Source organism: Brachyhypopomus gauderio, unplaced genomic scaffold (assembly GCF_052324685.1).
Source record: "Brachyhypopomus gauderio isolate BG-103 unplaced genomic scaffold, BGAUD_0.2 sc37, whole genome shotgun sequence".
Lineage (NCBI taxonomy): Eukaryota > Metazoa > Chordata > Actinopteri > Gymnotiformes > Hypopomidae > Brachyhypopomus > Brachyhypopomus gauderio.
The window spans coordinates 1,295,346-1,322,135 of NW_027506867.1; the positions used below are offsets into that span (position 1 = coordinate 1,295,346).

At 48.2% G+C, this 26,790-nt stretch overlaps 1 protein-coding gene across 4 annotated transcripts; it reads right to left on the reverse strand.

The window, feature by feature from the left end:
- Positions 1 to 97: 97 nt before the first annotated feature.
- On the reverse strand, positions 98 to 20,301 carry tp53bp2b (tumor protein p53 binding protein, 2b). 4 transcript variants are annotated; one of them, XM_076984998.1, is made up of 18 exons: positions 19,771 to 20,301; positions 12,690 to 12,837; positions 12,409 to 12,522; positions 9,997 to 10,067; positions 9,740 to 9,841; positions 9,359 to 9,536; positions 8,761 to 8,942; positions 8,158 to 8,322; positions 7,704 to 7,875; positions 7,231 to 7,368; positions 6,633 to 6,712; positions 5,809 to 6,199; positions 3,701 to 4,416; positions 2,186 to 2,323; positions 1,909 to 2,042; positions 1,410 to 1,576; positions 1,064 to 1,263; positions 98 to 971 (listed from the first exon to the last, which is right to left on the reverse strand). In XM_076984998.1, the coding sequence occupies exons 1-18, from the start codon at positions 19,777 to 19,779 to the stop codon at positions 930 to 932; spliced, it is 3,147 nt and encodes a 1,048-aa protein (XP_076841113.1). In that variant the 5' UTR covers positions 19,780 to 20,301; the 3' UTR covers positions 98 to 929. The 4 variants fall into 4 exon arrangements, with proteins under 4 accessions (XP_076841113.1, XP_076841111.1, XP_076841114.1 ...); XM_076984996.1 differs by having other exon boundaries at positions 7,704 to 7,878; positions 19,771 to 20,300; XM_076984999.1 differs by lacking the exon at positions 19,771 to 20,301 and adding an exon at positions 19,327 to 19,484 and having other exon boundaries at positions 7,704 to 7,878.
- Positions 20,302 to 26,790: the final 6,489 nt, after the last annotated feature.

Here is a 26,790-nt window from a genome sequence, read left to right on the forward strand (position 1 = left end):
CTCCAACATGCTCTCGAACAGGCAAGACATCCTTAAATACGTCGTTATCTGAATGTTATCGGCAGGCATACACATGAAAAAACCAAGGACAGTCAGATTTCAATCTAATAATTTAATTGCAGTGGCGAACATGGACTGTTTATGTACTTTAGTGGGCGAATCAGCAACCACCCTAGTGATAAATCATAGTGATAAATCGCTTTCATTTGCTGTCTGAGGAAATACCAGGTAAACCGATGTCTTTTATTGTTAAAAGACAAAATGCTGGATGCTGGTTTAAGCCTGCACAGGAATCGGTGACTGCTAGCGGCAGACACTCCCGGGGCTTTGGGACCAGCTATGGCTACTGTTGGCAGTGCGTTTTTGGGGCAGCAGAACACTGAACCACACAATGTCATTTTTCTCAAAAGATGTCCGTGGCAGTGTGTAGGTCTCTCACGGCAGCTTGCGAGAGGACTTATGGTTGTGAGGTTACACACCAACATGAAACCTGATAGGTGCACTGAAAATGATCAGTTCTGTACATTCATATAAATAACTTCACATAACTGTACAAATAGTGTTCCTTCGCTCATGCTAATAAACACATCCTTCTTTCAGTGTCAAAGTAGGAAAGACGATGAAGAGCAGTTAAACCCTTCATCAAAAAATGCTCCTTCTCTACAAAACTTGGAACAATCCTAAGAAAACAACCGATTTCAGCTTACGTTCTTAGTTAAAAAAACTAAACAAAAAAAGCTTTACATTGTGCTTCCGGCTCCTACGGTTGGGGGGGGGGATGACATAAAGTTCAGAGAAGTTGGCCCATGTTCCAGTGTGTGGCGAGTGAGCACTTCTGAGTGGTGGGAGATTGTTGGCAGCCCTTTAGCTGTGGCTTCCACTAGGAAGTGTGCACTAGTTAGGGAACTGCAAAATCCTGGAGGGCAGGTCTAGGCCAGGCTCCTCTGTCTGGGCTTGATCCGCAGGTACAGCTGCAGAGGAAAGAGCGAAATCATCAGCGTTTGATTCATCAAATGAGATTTAGCACCCCCCTCCCCCCAAAACGTAGGCGGGCCCGTCTCACCCCGAGCAGGTTGCGGGGGATGTAGCCCTCGTGGTCACCACAGCGCGCCCACCACCACTCGGTCTCCTCCCCGTCATCGCGTCTCAGGACAGTCATGCAGTCCCCCTCACGGAAGGCCAGCTCATCGGCACCCTCCGCCTCGTAGTCCCACAGCGCGTAGACCACACCCCTGTTCATCACGCCCATCTTCTCCTGGACGCCTGCACAAGAGTCATAGCCAACCACAGCAGCCAGGAGTCAACACACAGCGGCAAGGGACGAGACAGCACCGCCACGGGGCGATGTTTGTGTTTTTTTGTTTGTTTTTCTTCAGAGATGTACTGGTTCGGGGGGAGGTTAACCTCACCGTAGAGAAACTGTGAACACTGGGCGTAGCCCTCCTCCATCTCCTCACACTTATCTGCTGCCGTCTGCATGTCGCTGTGGGTGGTGGCGAAGACAGCGGCCCCGCACTCCACCAGGAACTTGCACACCTGGACGCTATTACAGGAGGCTGCACAGTGCAGGGGGGTCCTGAAGGGGGAGACAGAGAGAGTGTTTCTGTGTGTGTGACAAAAATACCCATTTGGAAGAGACATGAAAAATGTCAGAGTGTAAAAGAAAAAAGACCAAGGACAGAGAGTAGAAGGAAAGGAAAGAGAGGGAGGGTGGAGAAAGAAAGGAGAGCGAGGAGAAGAAAAAGATTTTGATTTCATATTCAGTGTGCCACTTGGAGTGCTGTGCTGCATTTAGCGATATCAGCCTTGCTCTCATAATCCAGTCCAAGTGTGTGAATTCTAGGTTTATTGAGCACCTTTGACCCAGTGCCCTTTGACCTAATGTGTAGATGGCACACTTCCCCTCACCAGCCGTCACTGTCGGCAGCGTTGACATTCACTCCAAACTGCACCAGGAACTTGACGATCTCCGTGTGTCCAGCGCACACTGCGTTGTGAAGGGCGGTGATGCCCTCATCGTTGGGCATGCTGGGGTCTTCCACCTGCTCCGTGACAACACACACAAGCACATACAGCTCAACTCACCTACTCGCCACCCCCACAACACTAATTCGACGATTATCCATCGTGGAGACGTGCGGACAGAAGAGGAGCCCTCCTCCCTCTTCCTCCTGGTCTTCCTCACCTCGTAGATGATCCTCTGCACCAGGTCGTACTCTCCCTCCAGCGAGGCGTCGAGCAGCAGCGCCAGCGGGTTGAAGCGCACGCGCATGCCGTGTTTGATCCGCTCCGAGCCCGCCTTCCGCAGGTTCGTCCGCTTCCCCTGCGGCCCGAGAGAGACGGGGGGAGGGAGGGAGGGGGTGGAAAGAGCCAGAGTGAATACAGGGAGGAGGTAAACAGGAGGCAAGAGAGAATTTTAGAGTTTTAAAGAGATTGGGTGGCATTAAAGAGAGTGGGATGGGGGAGGGAGGGAGAGAGAGAGAGAGAGAGAGAGAGAGAGAGAGAGAGAGAGAGACAGACAGATGGACAGAATGGCAGGCAGGGAGAAACAAGAAAGAAAGGAAGAAGCTTAGCTAAGCAAGATAATTCTGTAGAGAAAGATTCCTTCTAAATGTGCTGAATCCAGGACAATCTTCAGCCAGTTTCTATGAATTCCCGTTGTTTGCATAAACTGTATTTCTCTAGTATATGGTTGTCTTTCTGCTGCTGGTTCAATTACCCATAGGACGAATGAAGTTTCTATTTATGATCATTATAGCATGTGCATTTATAAACCAGATTATGTGTGTACACACACAGCAGAAAGCAGAGAGTGTAAGCTACATTTGGGAACAAATTGATGATGATGATGATGATGATGATGATGATGATGATGCACCCTTTTAAAGTAGAATATTAAAAGGTGGATCATGATTCACCATTTCTGCACCACTTCAATATTTAACAAGTCCAAGAGCAGTGATTAGGTTCTTAAGATGGCCAGTTGCTAAGCAACGGCTTCAGAAGGAGCTGGAATGACTTTGTTTGAGCCAGGGCTGAGCTGAGCTGAGCTGAGCTGAGCCGAGCCGAGCTCTCTTGGTCTCAATTATTGTCTAGCTGCCATAATGTTGCATGAAAATTCACTTCCTAAATGTCTAAAACCCTAAATGTAGTGGTCCTTTCAGATTCCTAAAAATGTTCAGTGAATTAAAACAAAGCTGTAGTGTCATTTAAAACACTGCACTGCTCTCATGAGAAACTCAGAAGACGAGGAACTTCTGTGACGTTGAAAGCCTTGCTGGGCCAGTGAGCTGTATCAGAGTTCCCTGGGCCCCTTCTGGGCTCCTCCCCCAGGCACAGGACCAGAGTGACGCTGTACCCTTGTCAACAGCACACATCTGTTACAGACAGGTTCTCAGATTCAAATGACAGCTGCGCACCCGAGTGCTTTCAGCTTTAAAATGAGACTGTGATTGTGTAGGAGTACGGAAAACCCTGAGCTGAGTTTTTTAACCTGTTCTAAAGGATCCCGTTCTTCAAAGGATCCAGTTCTTTGGGGATCCTCAACCAGGGACCATTCTAGCTCACAGCTTGCCTGAGCCAGCCAGTGGGAGGAAGCATGACCACTGGGTACCCAATGTGTTAGAAACCAAGCAGGAATTTACGAGCTCTGGAGGAACAGTATGGGACATCATGCATGACAAAAAGCGGAAGTGCATACCGGGGGCAGTGTGACCTGGCCGGTGACCTCTGGTGGTTTCATGGTGACCCCTTCTTCGCTGATCCTGTCCTTGTCCGCAGCGTTGGGGTACGGGGGTGGTGGGTATGGTGGATACTCATCAACGTATGGTTCGGGCGGAGGCAGGTCAGCTGGTTCCTTCTCCCTCTCCTCCACCAGGAGGCGGTGTTCTACCCTCCCGCCGTCATCTGGGGCAGGCCTGCGTGGTGGGAGTGGAGGTGGGGTGTGCTCCTCCTCCTCCTCTTCCTCCTCTACCTCCCCGCCGTCCCTCCCACTGGGTGGAGCAATTGGAGCTCCACCCCCCGCTTGGCCCTCAGCCTCCTCGCCTGTTTCCATGGCGGCCAGCGTGGTCTTCTGGTAAAGAAGCTTCTGGATGTTGGGGCCAGCGGGGCCCTCGGGCTCCGTGATGGAGCTGCGCTTCTTGAGTGGGCGGGGCGCGTGGTGCAGACGCTTGCGTAGGGCTTCCAGCTCCGCGTCGCTCTGCAGGCGGTGTGCATGCGAAAGGAACGGCAACAGCTTGGTGGGGCTGAGAGGGCGGGGTGTGCGCTCCGCCTCCGGCCCATCCCCCGCGCTGCCACTAGGCAAGGCCATGATGCCAAACTGGTCCACCTGGTCACCTTCGGTGGCAGCTGATTGGATGATGTCCTGCGAGTGGGAGTGGTGCCCTCCTGCAGATGGGATAACTGGCTTTCCATACACTGTAGAAGAACAATTGAGTGTCACATATATATATATGCGTTTTTGTTTTGTTTCACCTCCCTAACACTGCCATGCTCCGACCAGTAGCTGCGATGCTGATAGGTAGATGAACGCAACAGCTATCAGCTATCAAAAGGGGCCGGGGCTTTGATAATAAAAGCACCCAACCAAACATGTTTTTGTTGACTGTGGGAGCTTTGTGTACTTCTAGATGATGTCGTTTGATCAGTGGATGTTAGATAACACGTCAGAGCTGGTATCACTGCCTTTATAGATATGTATCAGTTAACCATCATATAAAGGGAAGATAATCCCTTCAAACACTTCAACACTTACAGCCCATGACAGATGTAAGCTACTGACACCATATTTTACACTTTATGCTAAGTTTTATTAACTTTAAAGCTTTTACATGATACCATATAGTACAGGGAGTCCCCGCTTAACGATGGATCGGAGTTATGACCGACTTTTTTTTTTTTTTTTTTCCGCACGGTGAGCGGAAGTGGCAGTGTTGTAGAGTGTTGTGTACGATAAGCTGAGGCAGCGCAGCCTCCACCGCAGCCCATCTCGGCAACGTGATCGCTCTCTCACGCTGTACGCACGAGAACATTGTTCGTTTTTTTCTATACTGTATTTACGATCAAAGCGTATCTAAATCTAAGGTTACGCTTAACGACAAAAACTGCTGTGGTTTGTGGTTGTTATATGTAGACATTATGCAATGCTGCTGTATTGATTTGACGTAATGCTTCCTGTCACGTTAACGCCCACGTGTTTTCCTTGTGTTTTCCCCCCCGTGCTACCAATCTCATCATATTTGCATTATGCAAACCAGACCAGGCCACCAATGGCTCATGGCACACGTGTCCCACAACAGGAAAATCAACTTAGTCATTCTCTCCCTATCTAGGCATCGCCTCCTTCTCTACCGCCGTGCGTCATTCTCTTCCGTTACATCCCTCTTTCCGTCTCCGCCCCATTCTGGCACACTGGTCTGGCTGAGGGTGAGCACAAGTCACGCTAACGAGTTCATGTGGTGACATTAACGCGGCCTCGCTCTGAACGCCCAGCCCTTTTCCCTTTGCCAGCTGTTGAAATGTCACCGCGTCTGCCATGTGTGAAACTGCGGCGGCCAAACAGTATGGTTGCATGGAGCAGAATGCAGGACAAAATATATCTTTGATTTTACCTGAATGGTGTAGTTACTAACTGATGTTCACCAATGCCTGAGACTTTTTACTCCAAATTTACTCCTCAGTCATTGTAGCTGAGTGAAAAACACCAAGCGTGCTATATAACATCACTTACTAATGATTGTATATTTAACCGTGTAGGTAGCAGCATCGGTTCTTTAATTACAAGTTAGTAGTGATGGTGGCAGTACTCACAGCGGGGCTGAGAGCGGGTGAGCGTGCTCTGGCCCTGGTAACCCTTGGCCAGTGAGCCGTGCTGCGTGTACATGGAGTAGATGGAGCTGGCCGCCAGCGTCTGTGGCTTGTGGAGGGTGGGGGGTGTGGCGGCTCCTTTCACCGCCCCGCTCTCCACGCTGAAGGGCCGCACGGTGGCCGCTGGGAGGGTGTCCGTTTTGGGCGTGGCGCTGAGGTGGGGGACGGCCATGGGCGGCCTCTGGTTGCGGACCGGAGGCGGGGGAAGCTGGGGGGCAGATCTGGCCTTGCCCGGGAAGGTTCCCGTGGAAAAGCAGGGCTTACCATAGCCAGGCACGGGCGCCACCACTGGTTTGGGTTTGCTGGGGACCGGGGGAGGCACTTTGCCTGCACACTGGATGGACGGACACGGACACACACACACACCCGTTGTATGTGAAAACCCATCTGTTTTCACTTCTTATGTTCCCTTTTTTGTAAAGTAAGAGCACTCTCTAGGGAAATCTCAACTACTCAGGGGCTATAATGGCTCTCCGTAAAAGGTTTATGGAAACAGTTGCATCTTGTTAGAATGCAGGATAAAAACATATCCAAAAACATCTAGTCTGAAATAAATTATACATTTAGTTTGAACTCTATTTTAATTAATTAATTAATTAATTAATTAATTGTGACTTCTGGAATCCAAATTATATCCCGTAAACGTTTGTAAAAAATAAATAAATAAATAAACAAACTAAAAATTTGAATTATTAGATAGACCTAGCTTTGGGAGAGAGAGTGTGTGTGTGTGTGTGTGTGTGTGTGTGTGTGTGTGTGTGTAGTACCTGCCCGTCCCTCAAGAGGTCCTCGCTGCTCTGGTTCTTCCGTAAAGGAAGCGGCGGTGGCTTCAAGTCTGCCTGAGGGTCTGGAGCAGATGGTGGATACCCCGTTAGCGTCACAGATCACAGACCTGGGCACGAGCTGCATGTACCGTGGGTTCCCTGAACCGAGGGGGCTTAATGCCGGAGCGCACCCGTTTCAGGCCAACATCTCCGCACGGAGATGCTGATGAAGGGGACGTGCTGGGTTAGGGGACAGGCCTGGGTGTGGGCCAAACGTGCTACGTCTGTGACCTTCTGCAATGCTTTGCGCTCAAATGTGAACCCTGGGCAGCAGGGCTCAGCGGAGCGGGGGAGAGGTGCAGACGGGGACAGCAGAGCGGGTCTTGATTACAGAGATGCAAGGGGGTGTGTTTTATGAAGCAAGATCTCAGTGTTATATGGACAGAAATAAAGTCAGACGAAGGAGTTGAAAGGTAGAGACATTTATCATGCATTCAGCTGAAAAAACTGCTTTGTTAAGTCTCCTCTGAGAATAGTAAAAAATATATATATTTGGTGTGTGTGTGTGTGTGTGTGTGTGTGAGAGGCCACAAGGAGGCACCTTTCTCCGTTGAGCCATGGCTGTTCATACGTGGAAGTGTAGAGGAGTGGCCACGCTGGGACACGCCCACACTGTTGACCTCAGTGTTGGAGCACCAATCAGATGGCTTGGAGATTTTACCTGCCTGGAGACCAAGACCTGGGAATGGGGGGTTCGGAGTGACAATTCAAGAAGGGGTCCGATTTACTGTAGTACCGTTCACACTCACATATTGGTGGTAACTAAATCTTACAGATGCCTATTAAACTCACTGCATGACTGTCCTTCGTTTAGCCCTGCATAACTACACACTACCATGGCTTAGTCAAACCTGAATCAGCTATGTTACAGCAAAGCATAGAAAACAGTGAAGTGTTCACTGGAGTGAGCCAACCACTGGATCCAAAGGCCATATAGTCAACTTATGTGGCTTCTCTTGCAGAAGAGCATCTGGTTTGAGCGTGTGTGTGTGTGTGAGCTGCTCCAGGGAGTACCGGAGGGTTTAGCCGGTGGTTTGGGCAGAGTGGCAGTCCCATCCGGGTAGGCCGGCTTCACCACCACCACCTCCTGTCTTGGAGGAATAGGTGGAGCGTTCTGGATGTACGGCCCGACGGCAGCGACCCGGGCTGGGACGACGGGAGGGTGCGAGCCCTGGCCCTCTGATGGCTGCTGGAAGTGGAGAGAGGGAGGGAGAGAGAGAGAGAGAGAGCGAGCGAGAGCAAAAAAAAGGAGAGATGAGTGGGGGAGAGAAAAGGAAAAGAACGAGAAAAGTGGGGAAAGAAAGAATGGGGCATGCGAACAAAAGGGAAAAGAGGCAAATTTGCATTGGCCGTCATACAAACATCCCACAACACTGAACTCAAACCAGCCAATCAGAACACGGCTCCCCCCTGCACTAACTCCTCTTCCTCCTCCTCCTCCTCCTCCTCCTCGGTGTGGCGGACTCACAGGCAGGTTCTCCTTCTGCTGGAGCGCGGCCTTCTTCCTGCGCAGGCGCTCACGCAGCTCGGCCACGCGGCGCTCCATGCCGGCCACCTCCTGCGTGCGCTGGCCCAGGTTCTCCCTGTGCTGCTGCAGACGCACGCTCTGCTCCTCGTTCAACTTGTTCCTCAGCTGCGGGTCACAGGACGGGAGAGCTGCCGTTACTCGCTCTGCGTGCGAGTGTGTGTGTGTGTGTGTGTGTGTGTTCGTTTTGTGGTTTATGGGACTTTAATGATTGTAAGGACACAATTTGTACTAAAACAGTTTTTAAATCATTTGGAAAAACTTTTTTTTTTAAGTAAAATATTTCTTATTGATTACTGAGGTAAAAGTTATGATTTGATTTGGCTTATTATTTGAATACTGTTATAGTCCACCAGAAATGTTCCACACAGAAGAGGATGAAGGAGGATGAAGGCTCTAGTTGTGAGTGTGTGGCACCCGGAACTAAACGAATAAGGAAGGGAAGACACGGATGGGTTTTTCTGTGGGAGTGAGTGGAGAAGGGGCGGGGTTCTTTGCCAGGGTGGGCGGGGTTCTTTGCCAGGGTGGGCGGGCAAGAGGCGTCACCTGCAGCTCTTTGTAGAGGCGCTCAAGCTCCCCAGCCGAGCTGTGGGTGGAGTCGTCCTCCAGCCTCGCTGCTCCACGCAGCATCTCCAGCTGCCGGCTGAGCTCCTCCACCCGAGACACGGCCCCCAGCAGCTCACGCTGCTTCTGCTGGAACAGGCCGCTCATCTGCTCAATCTCTTCCACTGTGGCCATCCGCCAGGGATGGACGGAGGCAGGGAGAGAGAGAAAAAAAAAACAATCAGAAGAAGTTTTCAGGATCAAAACTTTGGAGTAAGCTTCCCGTCTTGGCTTCCTTAGCTCTGGACTCCACTACTGTGATCATCTGTTCTAGTTTATCAGCTGCTCAGTAATCCCGTCGGTATCGCCATTACTCCCGTATCAATGCAGTGAATACGCAGCCAAGCGTTTCGCATGAAGCGAGCCCTGCGTACTGAAGCCTCAGACCAGCATCCCAAGGCCACCGGCCCCCTGTATCTCCCGAACGTACCGTGAAATCTCTGCGTGTACAACTCAAGCTATGGTGCATGGTCGCAGAATCTGCAGGGTCTTGGTTACCCAACCCCCCCCCCCCCCCCCCCAAAGTGCCGCAGGTCCTGACCTAGCTTGCTGTTGCCCAGGCGCTTCTGCTCCACCTGGCCCTTGAGGGCCCGGACCCTGCGCAGCTTGGCCTCCTGGGCCTCCGCGTTGTCCCTCAGCGCCCGCAGACGCTCCTGTTCGCACGCCTGCCGCTGGCGTTGACGCTCGTCCTGCTGCTGCAGGAAACGCAGCCGCTGCTCCTGAAAGACAAACAGCAGCGAGTTGCAACGTTAAATATCGTTAAACCGAAAGTCGACGCTTCACTACCGATGTTTAGCCAGACAGACACTGGACGTCTTCCCAGCTCGGGCCTCCCTCTCAACCCTGGGCCCAGCGTACCACCCCCCCCCCCCCCCCCCCCCCCCCCTCTACGTTTGGTACTTATTGAAGGCAGGAAGGGCACCTTAGAGGCCAGCAGCTGCTGCTGGGCATTTATCTGCTGCTGTTGCCGTGACGCCATCTCCTGGAGTTCCGTCAGAGTGATGTCCACGCGAGGCAGGACCATCTGAACAAACAAACAGTCGTGAGAAAGAAGCACTTCCTGTTCTGCACCGCTGAAAGCCACTGTGATGACATTAATGGAGGAGTGATACACGGAGCTTAGTGTGTACAGTTCACGCCCACCGTCGACGGCACATGTGACTTCAAGACTTCACTCACTCCGTTCTCAAGGTGCCTCTCTGCATTCGCTTTCACTGTATTCCTGTTCACCAAAAGATCTCTTGGTCCCCCTAGACACACACACACACACACACACACACACACACACACACACACACACACACAGTTAGTGACAATAAAATGACTCTTTAATGTTGTCTTTTAGAGCTTCCTGTTACTTGATATGCCGGAAACTCTGTCCTACAGAGCATGACCTGGTAATGATTCCATAATGCATTTTACACAGACAGACAGACAGAGCGAGAGAAAGAGAGAGAGAGAAAGAGAGAGAGCAGCCCAGTGATTCTTCAGCTCTGCTCAAACTTGTGAGTACTGGTTTCATGACCTTCAAACTCAAACATCAAAAGCTCAGAGAGATTGGGCTGGTAAGGAAACTTGTCACCAGCTTGGATTAATCACAACTTGAGAGTAATCATCCTATAAATGGAGTTCTGGAATAAGTGAAGTTTGGGAGAAAGACCACACCTGATTCTCCACCCTCATCTACTCACAAACTTCCCCGCTCTTCTCTGTGACAGATCTCACACCCCTCCTCGTTTCCTGTCCTTCTTGCCCTCCGTCTACCTCAATCCCCAGCCTAAAGGTTACTTCAGTCCCTCCACCCATCCCCCAGAAATCTCCAGCCTCTCTAAAAAGGCATAGTTTGCCAAACATACATTGGTGCATATTTTAAAACGTTGTTTTCTGTACCATCCTCAGCAATGCCATCATTTTAGCCTTTCAAGCCAAATGTAGATTCAGGAGGGTCTTTGCTGAGGGCTTGGCGATGGCACCATCAGTACGGGTCATTTTTTGTAGCTTTCCAACACAATAACCGACCAGGTAAGAAACGGACGAAGCCGGTTATACAACATCGCGCAGGCTAAAATTAAAAGGTCCTCGCAACTCCCATGCGCGCCTGACTCGGTTACATAACCCGTGCGCCACCGTGATTAGCGCACCCGCTAATTTGGATTACGGCATAAGCCGCCTGCAAAAAGGCACGGACATTAATACGCAACACATCCTGACACGGTTACCTTTCAGTTACACGCAGCGGCTAATCGGAGATTTACTGATTACACAAGACAGAAGATTAGCACAGCGCGTGAGCGTACGCAGAGACTAGGGCATGGGGCATGGTTACTGCAATTGTTTACATTTGTGTATGAAGAAGAAACGAAACATGTCTTTGTGCCACACGAGAATGAGTAGTATCGTGTTCGCTGTTGTGTAACAACAGGGCTTCCGCCGTAATGGGTACAGAAAATGTTTCGTGGAAACTTGACACCACACGCACAAGGTCGTCACAGAGCTGGAGGGGGCTTTAAACTTCCCAAAGCTCCCCGTTCACATTTCGAATTAGGGACACGGCTGATGGTGGCTGTTATAAACGTTGCTGTATGAATCTCGCGCTCAAGTTAAGGCCCCTGAATAACTAGTTATGTAAACTATTGATTTTTTATTGATTTTGGATTTAGGTTTCAAATATATATTCCTCATCTTAAAAGCACACAAAAACGACACCCATATCTGATATCCTCACCCAAGACCCTCATCTGTATTCACCATAATTTTCAGCATATGGTTGAAGAACACAAGATGATATTCAAGTTGGTAAATAATATGTTTAATTATAACCACTGTACTATTTTCTGCTAAAAAGACGAGAAATGAAATCAAACTCCAGTGTTGACCACTCACCCATCTCTCTCTCTCTCTGTCTCTCTCTCGCTGTGTGTGTGTGTGTGTGTGTGTCTGCTGCTGCAGTGCTTGGCACAAGAGGTGTTAGCCGACACACATAGCTCATGCTCTCAGATGACCTAGGCATTATGAGGACATGACTTTTGAATATGTTTATGCACAATGTGGGTTTGTGTGTGTTACAGCATCCATATGACAGGTTTGATCTTCTCCAGAGTCTCCACCCGTCTTCTACATCATCCTACCACACCCATCTCCCACCCACCTTTGTTGTCAACCAGCATCCACCCTCAAAACACTGGATCTAAACACATCTACAGAGTCGCTGTAACTGAACTGATTGCCATTGAAAAATCTCCAGTGCAAGCTTAAACAGGATGTGTAGGAACAGGTTGAAGTGTACAGGGCGAGTTTGGAACCCAAGCAGGACTAACTTTATGCTTGCTGTGAGTATTGGGTTTCATGCCAGTCTTATAATGAAATACTCCTATGACACAGACGGATGTAAGCTCACCACTGTTATGAGCAGAGACTAATCCCAGCCTCTGCCAAAAGTGCCTGGTCACTAAACATTCTCTGGCCGCATGTTGAGGTGCAAAGTTGGATTCAATACATTTCTCTCTCACCTGTCTCTCTCCATCATCCATCTTTTGTCTGTCTCTCTCACCTGTCTCTCTCCATCATCCATCTTTTGTCTGTCTCTCTCACCTGTGTCATGGCTGGGTGCCCGGTCGTGGCGGATGAAGAATCGAACCTCAGCCCTCTGCTGTCCCCATCGCTGCAGCACCTCGATCATCCGCTCACTGTCACCAATCACACGCTCTGTTGGAGGAAGCAGCAGCCAATCAGAGGAGAGGTATGGTCCTGCAGCAAACACTACAGCTCTGCAGTGTCCCCTGTGGTGCTCTTTAACCCCTGCTCTGCACATGGCTTTGCAGCTAACTCCAGCGTTCTGGTCCCGAGACCGGTTCAGGCGTGTTGTCCCTCACCTGATCCCCTCCACGTCTCAGCCAGGTAGCAGTCCACCTCTCCGGGCTCCTTGCACAGGTCCACCACGTCCCGACACAGTGTCTCTGGGGTAACGGGTACCTCCGTGAAGTGCTTGTCATTGTTGCTGAGGTACACTGTCAGAAACATCTGTTGTGCATCCATCCATCCATCCATCCATCCATCCATCCATACACACACACACAGAGAGAGAGAGAGAGAGAGAGAGAGGGAGAGGGAGAGGGAGAGGGAGAGGGAGAGGGAGAGGGAGAGAGAGAGAGAGAGAGAGAGAGAGAGAGAGAGAGAGAAAATATAACTCACACATTCTTCCACATATTCTATTAACATTGTACATAGTCGCCTCTACCAGCTCAGCTGTGTGTGTTTTCCACTGCTGGAGGTTGGAAATGGCTGGCTGCCAGTGAGCTGATGGGCAAAGCAAGTGCCCTCTGAAGGGCCAAGTCCCTGTCCACAGGGGCCAGGGCAGGATGCTGGTTGCCAGGATCAAATCCCTGACCTTTCGGTTTGCATGCCAAGTTCATCAGTAGCTGCCAGTAAAACAAATAATAAATGAATTTAAAAATTGCTCACGATCTGTAGGAGAGGCAGAGGGACACCTCAGAGTCGGACACCGCCGAGGATCCATGAGCTTACGGAATACGCTGTGTCATGTCGAGCAACCCCACTCCCGGCCTATCGTGTTTCTACAAGCAGTACCACTCGGGATGAACACGAGGTGCGTGTCCCTCAGCCGCAGAAGGCTAGAGGTTTGAGGTCTGAAGATCAAAATGTAGACTGTGGTTTGGGGGTCGGGCAGGTTGTCAAGGTAAGGTGGAGCTTGTTTGGGGGGGTCGCGGGGTGTGGGAGGGTAGTGAGTGGAGGAAAGGCAGAGCTCGTCACTGATTATGTGTAGTGGGGTCTTTTTGTCTACATGTCTGTTGTTTGGCTGCTTTTTTCTGAGGGGTTATACTTTCTTGGATTTTGAAAAACACCCGAATAAGTTCCCATGAATCCATTTATGGCAAATGCAGTGCCCTGGAGGAAAACGCTGTTGCCGGGGCGACAAAGAAAGCGGCACATGACGCTTCCCCACCTGCTAGCGCCCTCGCTGCTAGCGCCCTCGCTGCTAGCGGAGTTATTATCACCGCTGATTGGGTGTGAAGGGAGCGAGCTGAAGCAGGTGCTGTTGTAGCAGATGGGCCGAGGGAGAATGTACTGCTCCATACTGCTTTACCTGAGTCCCACACAGAGGAGAGCATGAGTGTGTGAGTGTGTGTGTGCATGCGCAAGAAAAAGGCACCAAAATAGATGAGAGAGAGAGAGAGAGAGAGAGAGAGAGAGAGAGAGAGAGAGCGAGGGGAAGAGGCAGAGAGAGAAAGAGGGGGAGAGTGGGAGAAAAAGGAAGAGCATCTTTTTTCACTCCTCTTCTGCACATGCGCAGGCTTACCACAAGTTTCCCCACACAAGCACAGCAATACTGTATCATTGTATTTGTCAGCCCAGACTGAACATCTCTGACCAAACACACACAAAGCGTTCTGATGAAACACAGAACTTCCAGCTTTCTCAAACAGATAAAAGATAAAGGACCAGCTGGTTTTACTTTGTGCTACACGCTTTGCAGAAGTCCTTTTCTTTAGTGTCCATCACTAAAGCCAGTGTTAAAAATGTAGCATTTGGCTGGGACAACATCGCAGTAATGATCAGTATGGTACAGCAATGGGGTCAGTTCACTTTCAAAATAAAAAAAAAAATTCAGTTCACTTTTCAAAATCCGTTCCAAGTAGACGCAAAGAGTTCTGAAGCATAAAGTGAACCGACCTCTGCGACCTCCCACAGAGGGCTTTAGTTGGTTAGCATGAGTGGCTATGGATCCAAAGGACTTTTCGCGCGCGCGCACGCGCACGCACACACACACACACACACACACACCTCTAGCCCTGAGCCCAGGTTGTTGGTGCAAATGCGAACACCCTGTTGTAGTACAGATTCTGGTATAGGGGGTTGTATAGCATTGCTGCAGTCATTGCTGGATCATACACAGGCATACAAACACGCACAGTCGATTTGCTAATGTCCCCAAAAAGAGCACAAGGAACTGAATATGCTTCGGTGGTTAGCCAGGAGTCCTTTTCAGGTTCTAAACACACAATTCCTGCACCTGATCAGTGTTTCTGGAGCACTCAGTCACCGAACTACAACAGAAAGAGATAAATGATTGGGAAACTGTATGAAAAGGTTTTCCTTTCATCTATTTGCCCAAACTTTACCTCTTGGGCACTGAGCTTTAGGATACAATAAACAGAGTGACTTTAAAATTGCTGGGATTTTAAAAGATTATTTATTAATTTTTTTTAAAGATAATACCAGCACACCATGCCCAGGAGACAATGGAACGGTTTTTCAGACCTTAACTTGATTGTATCTGTCCACATAATAGTGTGTGTGTGTGTGTGTGTGTGTGTGTGTGTGTGTGTGTGTGTGTGTGTGTGTGTGTGTGTTTGTGTGTGAGTGTGTGTGTGTGTGTGTGTGTGTGTGTGTGTGTGTGTGTGTGTGTGTGTGTGTGTGTGTTTGAGCATCCTCCTGACTGACATGTCTAAGTAGGACATATGGCCAAAGAGACTACGCGGATCTTCCTGGCACCACGGTGCCTAGCCATGGCTCCAGGAACGTGGGGGGGCGAGCTGGGCCGAAATGCCCAGCAGGTGAGTGGCCTGGGGGGCATTCTGCCATGCCCATGAGATCCTTCCTCTTATAGGCCTGTAACAGGACCCGAGGTTGCAGGAAAAGCAGTGGGGGAGCAAAAGGAAGCCGCGATTCAACAGAAAAGGAAGTACAAAAACTGGAAATTAGGACAAGCAAACTCCTCATCTGGCTTCTAACTAAGTCCTGCCAAAACATGTGAATCTGGGCATGTACTACGAGATAAGTAAACCTGGTGTTATAGCTCGTTTTCTCGCAAAACAGGCGCAGGTCCCATTCAGCTGCTCGGCAACAGGATGCTGTACTGAGCAAGTCTAACAGGACACTGCCGCCACGGTGACCACTGGTAAACAAAGAGACAAGTGCTGTGTTTGAATAGTCAAATTTCAGAAGCACATGCTGTTTCTGGAGGAAGTCACCCGTCAGGCCATGTGACTTTACAGTGCTTATAGATCATGTGACTTAATGTGAATATTTACAGAGCATGCAGCTATTCAATATTGACACCAGCATTCTCGATAAGATTAAGTATATATGTCAGTTCATTACCAAATGAATCATATTAGATCCCCTAAATAAATGTCTAGTGTAAGCTAGGGCTTGCCTACAAACATTTGATTTGTGCTATGGAAATGAATTTCTCTCTAACTCCTGTATTCAACTGTTCCTCCTCTGATTAAGTTAATAGGAACCCCCTCCCACACCTCCACACACACACACACACACACACACACACACAACACAAACCCATTCACTCTCGGTTCATGTTAAAAGCAGCAGTATAGGCTCTATGGGATGTTATGGGACCCTACAGTCACACGACATAACGTCCGTTCAGAGCGAACACGACTGATGACTCACATTAAGCTCTTTGCTGTCAAGCAGAGTTCATGTGAAACGAGGAACCAGGACATGATGTCATACCTCTAAGGAAACACTTGGACCCCTTACTCATAAAAGGCAAAAACGGGTAGACATACACGCGCTGGGATCTGAGGACATAATGGCTGCTGACGGCATCTTCACACACACAAAGATTCGCTTCTCGAGCTTTGATTAATTCCACTCAATTCATCATCGCAGCCCGAAGCAGTCAATTTTTACTGAACAACAGAAATCACAGGGCTTATGTGTGCTCTACTCAGTCTCCAAACTCTTTAATTGTCATCGGGATATTGACTCCAGCCATACTGCGGATGGCCACCCAGGCCAGTCCTCACTGCCCACTGCGTAAAACGTGGAGTAAGACTTCACGCTTTCAACTGGTGGCTGTTGCCTTTCACTCCTTTTGAAAAAAAAATCTTGAGAACCAAGAAATACATGCTACGCGAACAATAGTAACCCAACACACACGGGCCATCAATAATTCAGCCCGATAACAAATGAGTGTCTGTCATACAGCCTTCAATATAACAACTGGTCTGGCAGGGAGGCGAGGCAGTTCCCTCTGGGTTTTTTAAATAGAGGGTGGTTGTGTGATCTCACCACAGTTTAGGAGCTAGCCATTTTGATTATGCCACACACACACACACACACACACACACACACACACACACACACACACACACGAGTGTTACTTTGAGTTCATTTCAATCACAGGAAAAGCCAAGCTGGATTGAGTAGTGTGTGGGCTGTAGGGTATTTTTGTATGCTTTTGTGTGTGTCAGCACAGGCCTGACCATATGGTCTACCACACTGAACGGATGCACAGTATGGGTCACGTGACGTAAGGTCGGGGGCTTACCCTTGCGTGCTGCTGACCTTAAGGTCTACCCTGAGACAGACAGACAGAGAGAGATTGAACCTTTTACAGATTTACAACTGCTTTGGCTGAAATCATCAAACTGATATTCAAGCTTGTCTCCATAAGATGGTGGCCAAGTGTAAACTGTCAAAACAACCATGCCAGTAACTTATTATAAATAACGAAATGGAATGAATAAGAGAGAGAAACATGAAGACCTGCACAAACTTCGCTGACAGTTCAGAGAATGTAAGATGTCTAGGATCACCCTGAGTGTTATTTGGAGAATGATTAGATGGTGGAGTTACTGCTCATCGGGAAGAAAAGTCTAAAACCTCAATTGGATATCATTTTCGTTTCAATTTTGGCTCCACCTAACTTGTTTATAACAATACCAAACACTTTATTTCACTTCTAGGAGAAATAGCTAGCATAGGAGGGCTGCTCCGTACACTGACAGTGTTGTTCGCGATCATGGCAACAGTAACTATGGTAACCTACTTGCCGCAGTAACTTGACTGGCAGAAGCATCAGCTGCCGCCGACTTTTACCGGCGGCGGGAGGAAGTAATGGCTTAATCACTAGCTAGGTGCCGTCGAGAACCAAGTTACTGACCATGATGCATTTTACCAGTTTTCCGCGAGACACATCCATTCACCTGTCAGATCAAGCTTATTAAGTTAAACCATTTAGGATGGGAGCTGAACGATGTGTCCCCGGGACCAAAGCACATCTGTCCCCTCCCTCTGGGGAAATAGACATAATGCATCACCACTGCAAATCCAGTTTAAAACAATAGCACGACGTTTTCTAACGTCACAGCGATATTGGTTCAAAGACTAATGTCCTCTTCCCGGATGAATGTAAACCCGGCTGAGTACAATACAGGATGCAACTGTATTCACACACCAGCTGAACAACTCAAATGCAACCAGACTCTCTGCAGCGTTTTTCCTACAGTCCCTCGCGGTCCAATAACGCGGTTCCGTTTTGGGAGCAGTGACACTTCTTCGTCCAGAATATGAAGCACACGATTCCCGGTCCAAACTGCGAGATCACAGTCGCACATGTCCCCGCGTGTCTGACTGGCTAATTATAGAAAGTCATTGTGTTCGTATCAGGAACTCGGTGACCTTTTAAAACAGAGACGCATTGTAGTTAAAAAAGAAAACCTTCACAATGGCCAGTACTCACATATTGCATATTTCCTCATGGCACATTCAACAATGTTGCATATGAATGGCTACAGCGCAAGACACGGTGGTTCCTGCAGTAGATCATTTATAGGCCTGCTATGGCAAGCATATCGCCTCCATTTGAATTTCGGTGACGGCTAATTTAAATGCTGGAAGCTAAATTGCACCAGTGTTGCTCTACAGAACAGGATGTTATTTCAAAGTTTTGGCTGATTTGCGCCAATATTTGTATACGTGTTGATTTTCCACGCGATAAAGCACTCGCACATTCCAATAGTGACCATGTGATTGTTTATCACGTCAGCATCATGATCAGATATTTAGTTTCCTTAGAGGTAATTCAGGGTGGTATTAGGAATGAACTATTCGAGTGGCACCTGTTACAGCAGGGAAACTGCTCAAATGTGCAGCACGTTGATAACAGCACTAACGTTTTACAGGTGGTGGGGATTATAGGCTGTAGGTCGGGGATGGGTGTGTGCGTGTGTGTGGGGGGGGTGATCGAGCCTCGATCTAAAACACTCCGAGTCGAATATACTTTACAGATACTGAAATGAAATGCAGGAGAAAAATGGCTCGAGCTAATCGATGTCTTAGACAAATATAAGTCCTGTGGTTCCCCCTGTTATTAGAGTCACAGCCCGTCCCCACAGCGCGAGCGAGAGTCCATTATGACGCACCGGGGGCGTTCCGCGCGAGGCGTTCACCACGCAGCCCTGCACACCACCGTAATATCGTCAACACGAGGCTATTCACATATTCAGGTTATCTATTCAGCCCGCCTGAGCCTCGGCAAACACAAAACTAAACACAAGAAGAGCAATATTGCCAGTTGCTGTAGCAACAGCAAAGATGTGACCGACTTTTCTGGTCCCCGTCGTGCAATTCTCTCGTGTGTCGGTAGCGCACCGAGCAATAATCTAAAAAAAAAAAAAATTGTGCACGCACAATTCAAGGTGTAAACATTTGTTGCTGGAGGCTGCTTGGTTCATTTACCTTGTGCAGTGTTTCCCATAGCAACCCCTCACACCGACCATATGGCAGGCTGTTGTGATTAAAACAGGCACGGCGACCTTTAGCCTTTTCTTTTCCCTAACTACATGGTTTATTCGCCTGATTATTGTATCCAACCTGGGGGAACGTGTGTGCCAGAATGTATCCCTTATCGACTTCCGTTTACCATCATAACAAGAATGGTGGCACTTCCCAGTTTTACGCACGCCTTGGTGCAGGTAACGGCAACAGCACCTTACGTGGACACAATAACACGTTTATTCCAGTTACACCTGCTGGCTATATGTACGAGTCTAAAACATACTTTGCACACATCTACGAGAAATAATGTTAAAAAAAAACACTTTAGTTGCGGGGGGAAATCGCTCGTCTGGTATCACCTACAGGCACGAATTTCGCATAGGCGCTCGTGGCATTTGGACTCACCGGCATCATGTTGGCAGTGTTGGGTAGAACTTGTCCAAAATATTTCAGATCGTCTTGGACTCCTTATTGCGATATCCCAAACGACACTGTGTGTATTTTGCGATCCCAGTTGCGCGATCGTCCTCTCAGCTGCCCGTCCGTGTGTGTCTGATGTCTGCTGCTTTGCTGGGGTCTCATTTGATGCCCCGACCGGCTGCTTTGCAGTTTCGGTTAATAGATATTCTTCGCGGACCTGTTGCGGGATCGCGGCGGCGAAGTCTCTCTCTCAAAATCACAAAAGTTGCAATCGAGCATCCGCTGAAACGCACATCTAGGCGCACCGATGGTACCTGGTCGGCATGACCGGTTGATTAAATAACACAAATCCACGAACGCCAGCTGCCCACAAACAGAAAGAGAGCGACGATTAAATTTGTAAATTGTAACGAACGCGTGCAGACTATAGACGCTAATGTGATTACAGCTCCGCACGTAGACGCGCGCGTGCCTTAATTGCCTCCAGCAAGGTTTCTCCCTGGCACCACCACGCGCCCCATCCCGCGGTGACGTAGCGCGAGGTTCCGAACCCCCCCCCCCCCCCCCCCCCCCCCCCCCCCCGAGACGAGGCTCCTCCTCGCGCTCCTCCACCGCGAGGGGGACGTGTTGTGGAAGCCCCGCTCGCGCTTATCTGAAGGTGATTCCTAAGGACAGATATTCACGTATTGTTCTCATAGAATAGGGAGAGGTAGGAAAAATAAAACGGCACGTCTGAGTAAAACGCACGTGCGAATCATGCCATTAATTAGCGGCTGGAAAAAAATACGTAGGAGCAGAACGTGGATTGTGGGACACGTCTTATGCCATTATCCGCTTACCTCTGAGCTAAACAGTGTTTATTTGGTCGTTACTAATTTTATTCGTATGGCATGTTGGGTTTCCTGAGATCCGAAGGCAGATCACGTGGTGTAGCCTAAGTATAAAATATCCTCTGGAATATAGCCCAGTCTGGAAATGATCAGATCAGAAATATTCTGTCAGTTCACCTCGTGGTAGATTTAGTTCTGGGTTTTAAATTAAGATCTGACCAATTAGAGATAAACAACAGCACCAACAACATTAATAAGAGTCTTTATTAATATAACATGTTTAAAGGCCCATGATGACTTAAAAAACAGCTGTTTTGCTAATGCAATAATCATTATAACAATAATTTAAAAATTATTTAATTGTTAATTATATAATTATAAATAATATATTATTTATATTAATTATATAAATAATTATTATAGACACCTTAAATACATTTAAGAAGCGCAATTAAAGAACAATTGTCTATCAAGACATATAATTAGTTAGGATAATACATATGAGTATAAAAACAACATCAGTGCATACATAAGTATAACCTTCGGAGGCAGGATCAGAGTAAATAAGTCTGATCGGGTTAGTTTTGAGGCAGTGTTTGGAGGTCAGTGTTACATATATCTTGTGGGAAACAGTCCGAAGGCAAGGGGTAACTCGACTGATGGCTCTACACCCCATGGGAGTCAGGTGAGCTTGAGGTGTAGCAAGAAAGATGGAGGAGGATGGGTGTGTAAAAAAAAGTGATGGAGATCAGAAAGGTAGCATGAAGAGACTTGAAAGCAGGAAGCAAATGTTTCCAAGCAGTACAGCATTAACAGGGAGCCTGTGATGTCGCTGAAGGACTGGGGTGATGTGTGTTGGGGGTTGTGGTAATGGTAAAGGTGAATTCTGGATCGGGTGGATGTTATGTCATTAAGAGGGAGACCAGAGGGGATGGTGTTACATTAATCAATATGGCATGTAACGAGGACACGTCTAGCAGCGCTATTAAATGTAAGTGACCGATAAAGACAATTAATATTACTTAGATGGATATATGCAGAGAGAATAACATCATTCATATGTGTTTCAAATTATAATGTGCTGTCAAAGATGACACCAGTACTCTTATCTTGAGGGGACAGAATAACAATGGAATTATTAATGGTCAGGTTTAGTTAAAGTTATCACCTACAACTACAAGGACTTCTGTTTTATAACTCGTACGTTTGAGAAGATGATAACAAACGCGAGATTTAGTTTCCAGTCAAGCATGAGAAAGGGAATTTGGGGGAAGAGTGGAACGAGGCTTGGCAGACAAGCAGAGCTGGGTAGTGTCTGCACAGAAGTGGAACTAGATACAGAATTTCCTGAAAATATGATAAAAGGTGAAAAAAAATAAAATAAAAAGTCCAGGGGAACACCACTTGTAACTGGGGATGAAAGTGACCTCAATTTTTTAGGTTTAATTTCTTCTACAGTGACTGCTGCACATAATTTTATCATGATACTATGACAAAATAGTCCATGGAGCAACCTGAGGGAGAGTAAACAGTCTCTCTCTCTAAGGCAGAAACTGTAGGGTGAGCAGTATTAGCTATATCGGTCTGATACTGCAGGTTCTCTTAATGTAGTTTTATAACAGTGCTTGCAGTTGATTGTGTGTGCATGTGTTCCTGTGGTCTGAGCATTCAGTTAAATAGGGAACACAGTGTCAGACCATTATGTGGATCTGATATCATTTAACTACAGCCGTAATGTCTGAAATCTTTAACATTTAATTCTAATGTGGCAATCGATGATATACTGATTCACACCTGTAATTCAATGGTTACACGTTGATGTGAAAGGGTACCACCGCACAGACCTGTAGAAGCATCCCTGTGGAATGTTCCTCCTCCTCATTCTGTTCCTCCCCCGCTTCCTCCCCTTTGTTTCGGCCATTTGTCGTGGTTCTCTCGTGTCCTCCCTGCTCCTTCTCGCCTGACCTTGGAGACCCTGTAAGCTACTAAAGGTAAACAAGTATCCAACTGTAGAGCATTTTCTGGGTTTGACTTTGTTGTGAGAAGGTCGTCAGGCCGTTAAACTGTAATGTGCTGCCCTCTTGTGGTCACTAATGTTTACTGCAGGCAATTAACAGGGATTCTCCCCCCCCCTTTCCCCTTTTCAGCGAGAGCCCATCTTGTTTTCGCCTCAAAGCGAGAGTTTATCTTGGGTCGTTTTTGATTGGTTCACTGAGCCACCGAGCAGCAACCAGCTGTGTGGACTGTCCAAAATATGTCATATTTGGGCACTTCTACCGAGGACCCCCAGACGCTAATTTTCATTTTCTGCCAGTCAGTTGTGACAGTTGGACTGATCTGAGCCCAGCAGGAGGGCATGTAATTGACTAGCACCAAATGACATCAGGCTTGAAAGACAGGGCTCAAACTATAAACAGTCACCTCATACACACACGCACACACACACACACACACACACACACACACACACACACACACACACACACACACACACACACACACACACACACACACACAAACAACAGCCCCATGTGACAAACTGTCAGACTGTCTGCTAATATTCATTACATTATTTTGCTTGACTAACTTATATATAATCAAAAAAATACAGTCAAGATTACAGGATGTAGTGTAAGCGAAACACTTTTGCCTGCACAGCTGATGAAGGACCTCTGTCTGAAATGTCCAGCTTTTCTGGAAACTTTGTATTTCACTGCAATTCTGTTTACCTCTACATCTTTTACTACAGTACACTGCATTTCCTCCCTGGAATATTTTTCAGATATATGTGTACTGAATCAGGGTGTGTTGAAACACAAAACACTAAGATCTAGAGGTGTGCTCCTCAAACATGGCCTAGCAAACAATGCTTTGGCGTAGATTATATGTAAGCAAGCGTGATATACAGTAGAATTACCTCTACACAAACATTTTGTGACCAGTTTGGAAAATAGTCTGCTAGTTAATCATTGCAATTTAAAAGCACAAAATGCCAGTACATTTTATCCATCTGTCCCTCCATCTATTGTTACATTGGTATCATGTAGCTGTATACGGCTCATATGTTCTTCATCCACTAGATGGCGATGTTGAGGAACGGTTAAGTGAAGGTGGACGTTACTTTTTTCCAAGTTAAGAAAGTCAAAAGTGCCAAAAAACTCTTACTAGTCTGAATTACATGTATTTATTTAGAAATATGCAGTTTTGTGTACAACATACCATTCAGTCTCAATTTTAGACCGTCAGTTGTTTTTATTTGTTTTTTTTTTTTGGTATGTGATCAAAGTGTCTCAGGTTTGCTGGGCAGGAATGTCTTCTTAAAGAGTGTGAGCATGTGTGTGAGTGTGTTTGAGCGGTCGGGGGTGCTCACATCTTCGACCATTTTTTAACCAATTTTCAGCCCAGGGATTGAAATAGAGGAGAAGAGACGAGACAATGGGAGATGAGAGGAGATAAATGGAGACGAGAGGAGAAGAAGACCCTCGTGCACTGTTCTGTGCCGAGAGGCTTAGCTGTCTCTAATTGCCCCGCGCAGCCGAGGGCGATCGGGACCCGGTCCTCTCCTCCGGGCTGTGCCTCTGAGGGGTCGTGTCTAATTTAGGGTGGGGGCAGCCCCGTCCTCTCTCTCCACGCTAACACATCCTGGGTCACCCCTCCCCCATCACTGCCCCGCCCCACACGCTCCAGCTTTATGGCAGATGGTGCAGGCGAGATCCCCCCCTCCACCCCCAAAACCATTGTACCCTGCTGCATGTGCAGTGTTAGGGGGGCCATAAACACTGCCTCTTGCTTGCTCTCCCTCTCTCTCTCTCTGTTGTCCCCCCTTCAATCTCTCTCCCTTTCCCACTCTCTCTCTTTCTTTCTCTCCTTCCCTCTTTCTACTGTATTGTTCTGCATAATGCACTACACTCTTTTTTTCTTTCTCCTTCTCTCACAGCATTATTGTAGAAGAGACTTTGCCAGCAGCCCAGAATCTAAAGAAATCGGTTTAGTCCTGCATGTCTAATAGGAGGGCCTTACTAATGGCCTCATCCAGTTCTCCTGCACATTCGGGGCAGGTAGATAACGTCCCAAACGAGGCTTCGCGACCACGTCTGGGACGTCGTCGTTGACTTTTCCCCAGCGCTCGTGTGGGACAGGACCGGTCCAATTCTCCTCCATCCTGGTAAGATGTGTGTGTGCATCAGGACGAGTACCAGAGCTCACCGGGCACAAGGTGCCTTTGAACGGGAGAAAAGATGAAAAGGCGTTCTGCAGAGTGGCACAAGCAGCGATGTCCTCTTCTGTCAAAACGCAACACCTTCACAATAACGTATTGAAATCTCCCACCCAACGAATCTCTCATTCAAGATGCAGAGACATTCAAGTAGCAGAAGAGCCCATTAACCTCTACTCTTCACAACTGTCCCTGCACTCTTGCGGTCCGTGACCAATTTTGCTGAAGGACTATGCCCCAGAATGCCTTTCAAAGATGCAGACAGTGGCCTATGATTGGCTGAATTAATTTTTGCTTATTTATTTCTTGGGCCTGTGGGTTCATAGGTGTAGGACATCGGTTATCGCCACTGCTGTGTTTCTCTGCCCCTCCTAGCATCAAAACAAAGATGGCAACACTTTGTGACTCTGATTGGCTCGAAGTGTTATGTAACAGCTCAGAGACTTCCTGTTCCCTTAGGTCATCTCCATAACAACGGGTCCTGACTCTCCTGAGACCTGCGGCACACGCCGTAGCTCCGGGGGTCAGGACCTCCCCCTGGGGACCTGAGGGCAGGGAGGTCAGAGGTCGCCGGACTCCGGAGAGGAAGGCGAAGGGTCAGGCAGCCATGGGCCGATGTCATTTGCGAAAGGGCTGCTCATTTGCATATCACCGATGCAGGGGTCAGCGAGCAAATGCTCCCCCATCTTTTGAGCCCCAAAATAGCGAGGTGACCCCCAGGACGCCCGGCACACGCCAGCCTAACAATCGCCACTCCCCTGATCAGCCTCACTCCAACCCTGGGGTCTACTCTTTCTCTCAATTCAGAGGCCTCCTTAGTTAGACCATCTGATGTTAAAGTTGTGCTCTGCTAAAAGTGAATGGCCAGTAGCTGTCACTTGTTTACAGATTACCACACCAGAGGCTGTTTAGAGTCAGGGTCATTTCTTCTCGTGTCTTCACCTCTGGCTTTACCAAGCTTCTGTCTCCGGCTTTTTAAGTTTTCTCTATTTTTCTTTTTCTCCGGTTTCTTCAGGTTTCTTTAGTTTCTTGCCTTCTGCTTCTTTTTCACAGCATTTATGTGTGTGAGCAAAGAATAAAGGGATGGAAGGGAAAAAAATCAATAGTTGTCCTGTATGAGGAATGGAAGAGAGAGAGAGAGAGAGAGAGAGAGAGAGGGAGAGAGAGAGGGAGAGAGAGAGAGAGAGAGAGAGAGAGAGAGAGAGAGAGAGAGAGAGAGAGAGAGAGAGAGCGAGTGGGCAGAACACAGCAGTGAAAAGGAGGTTTTTTGTTTCCTGTTTTAAAAATGGCCCCCTCTCTTTCTTCTTCTTCTTTACATTTTTTCTCTTTTTTGTGATGCACTAATCTGGATTCAAGTCAGCTTTGTAACTGCGTGACAGCCACGCTTTCACTCACCCTCAGTGTCTCTCACACTCCTGTCACACACACACACACACACATACAAACACGTGTACTTTGAGTATCACATTGTATGGATGTTGTTTATTTGTTTTACGGTAGGTTGGAGAACACGCGGGATAGGGAGAGAGAGAGAGAGAGAGAGAGAGAGAGAGAGAGAGAGAGAGAGAGAGAGAGAGAGAGAGAGAGAGAGAGAGAGAGAGAGAGAGAGAGAAAGTAGGTGGGGGTTATTGAGGAGGGGTAATTCTGGGCCAGTGGTCACTCCCTAAACTCCTGCTCCACCTGCCCCGCCTGCCCCGCTGCTCCATCTCTCAGCGGGGATGCGAGTGGAGGAGAGGAGCGAGGCAGCACTGTCTCTCTTTCGCTCCACTAACTTGGCCTGACAGGCGAGAGCTGCAGAGAGGGGGAGGAGGAAGGGGAGGGGCCTGGGCCCCCCACCCACCAATCAGACCCTGCCCTTGCTCTCGGCCAGTGGGAAGAGGCCGAAAGCAGTAGCAGGGCTGAAGCCAATGGTCCTCTCCTCTCTTTCTTTCATCCCTCCTTCCCTCTCATCCTCCGCTC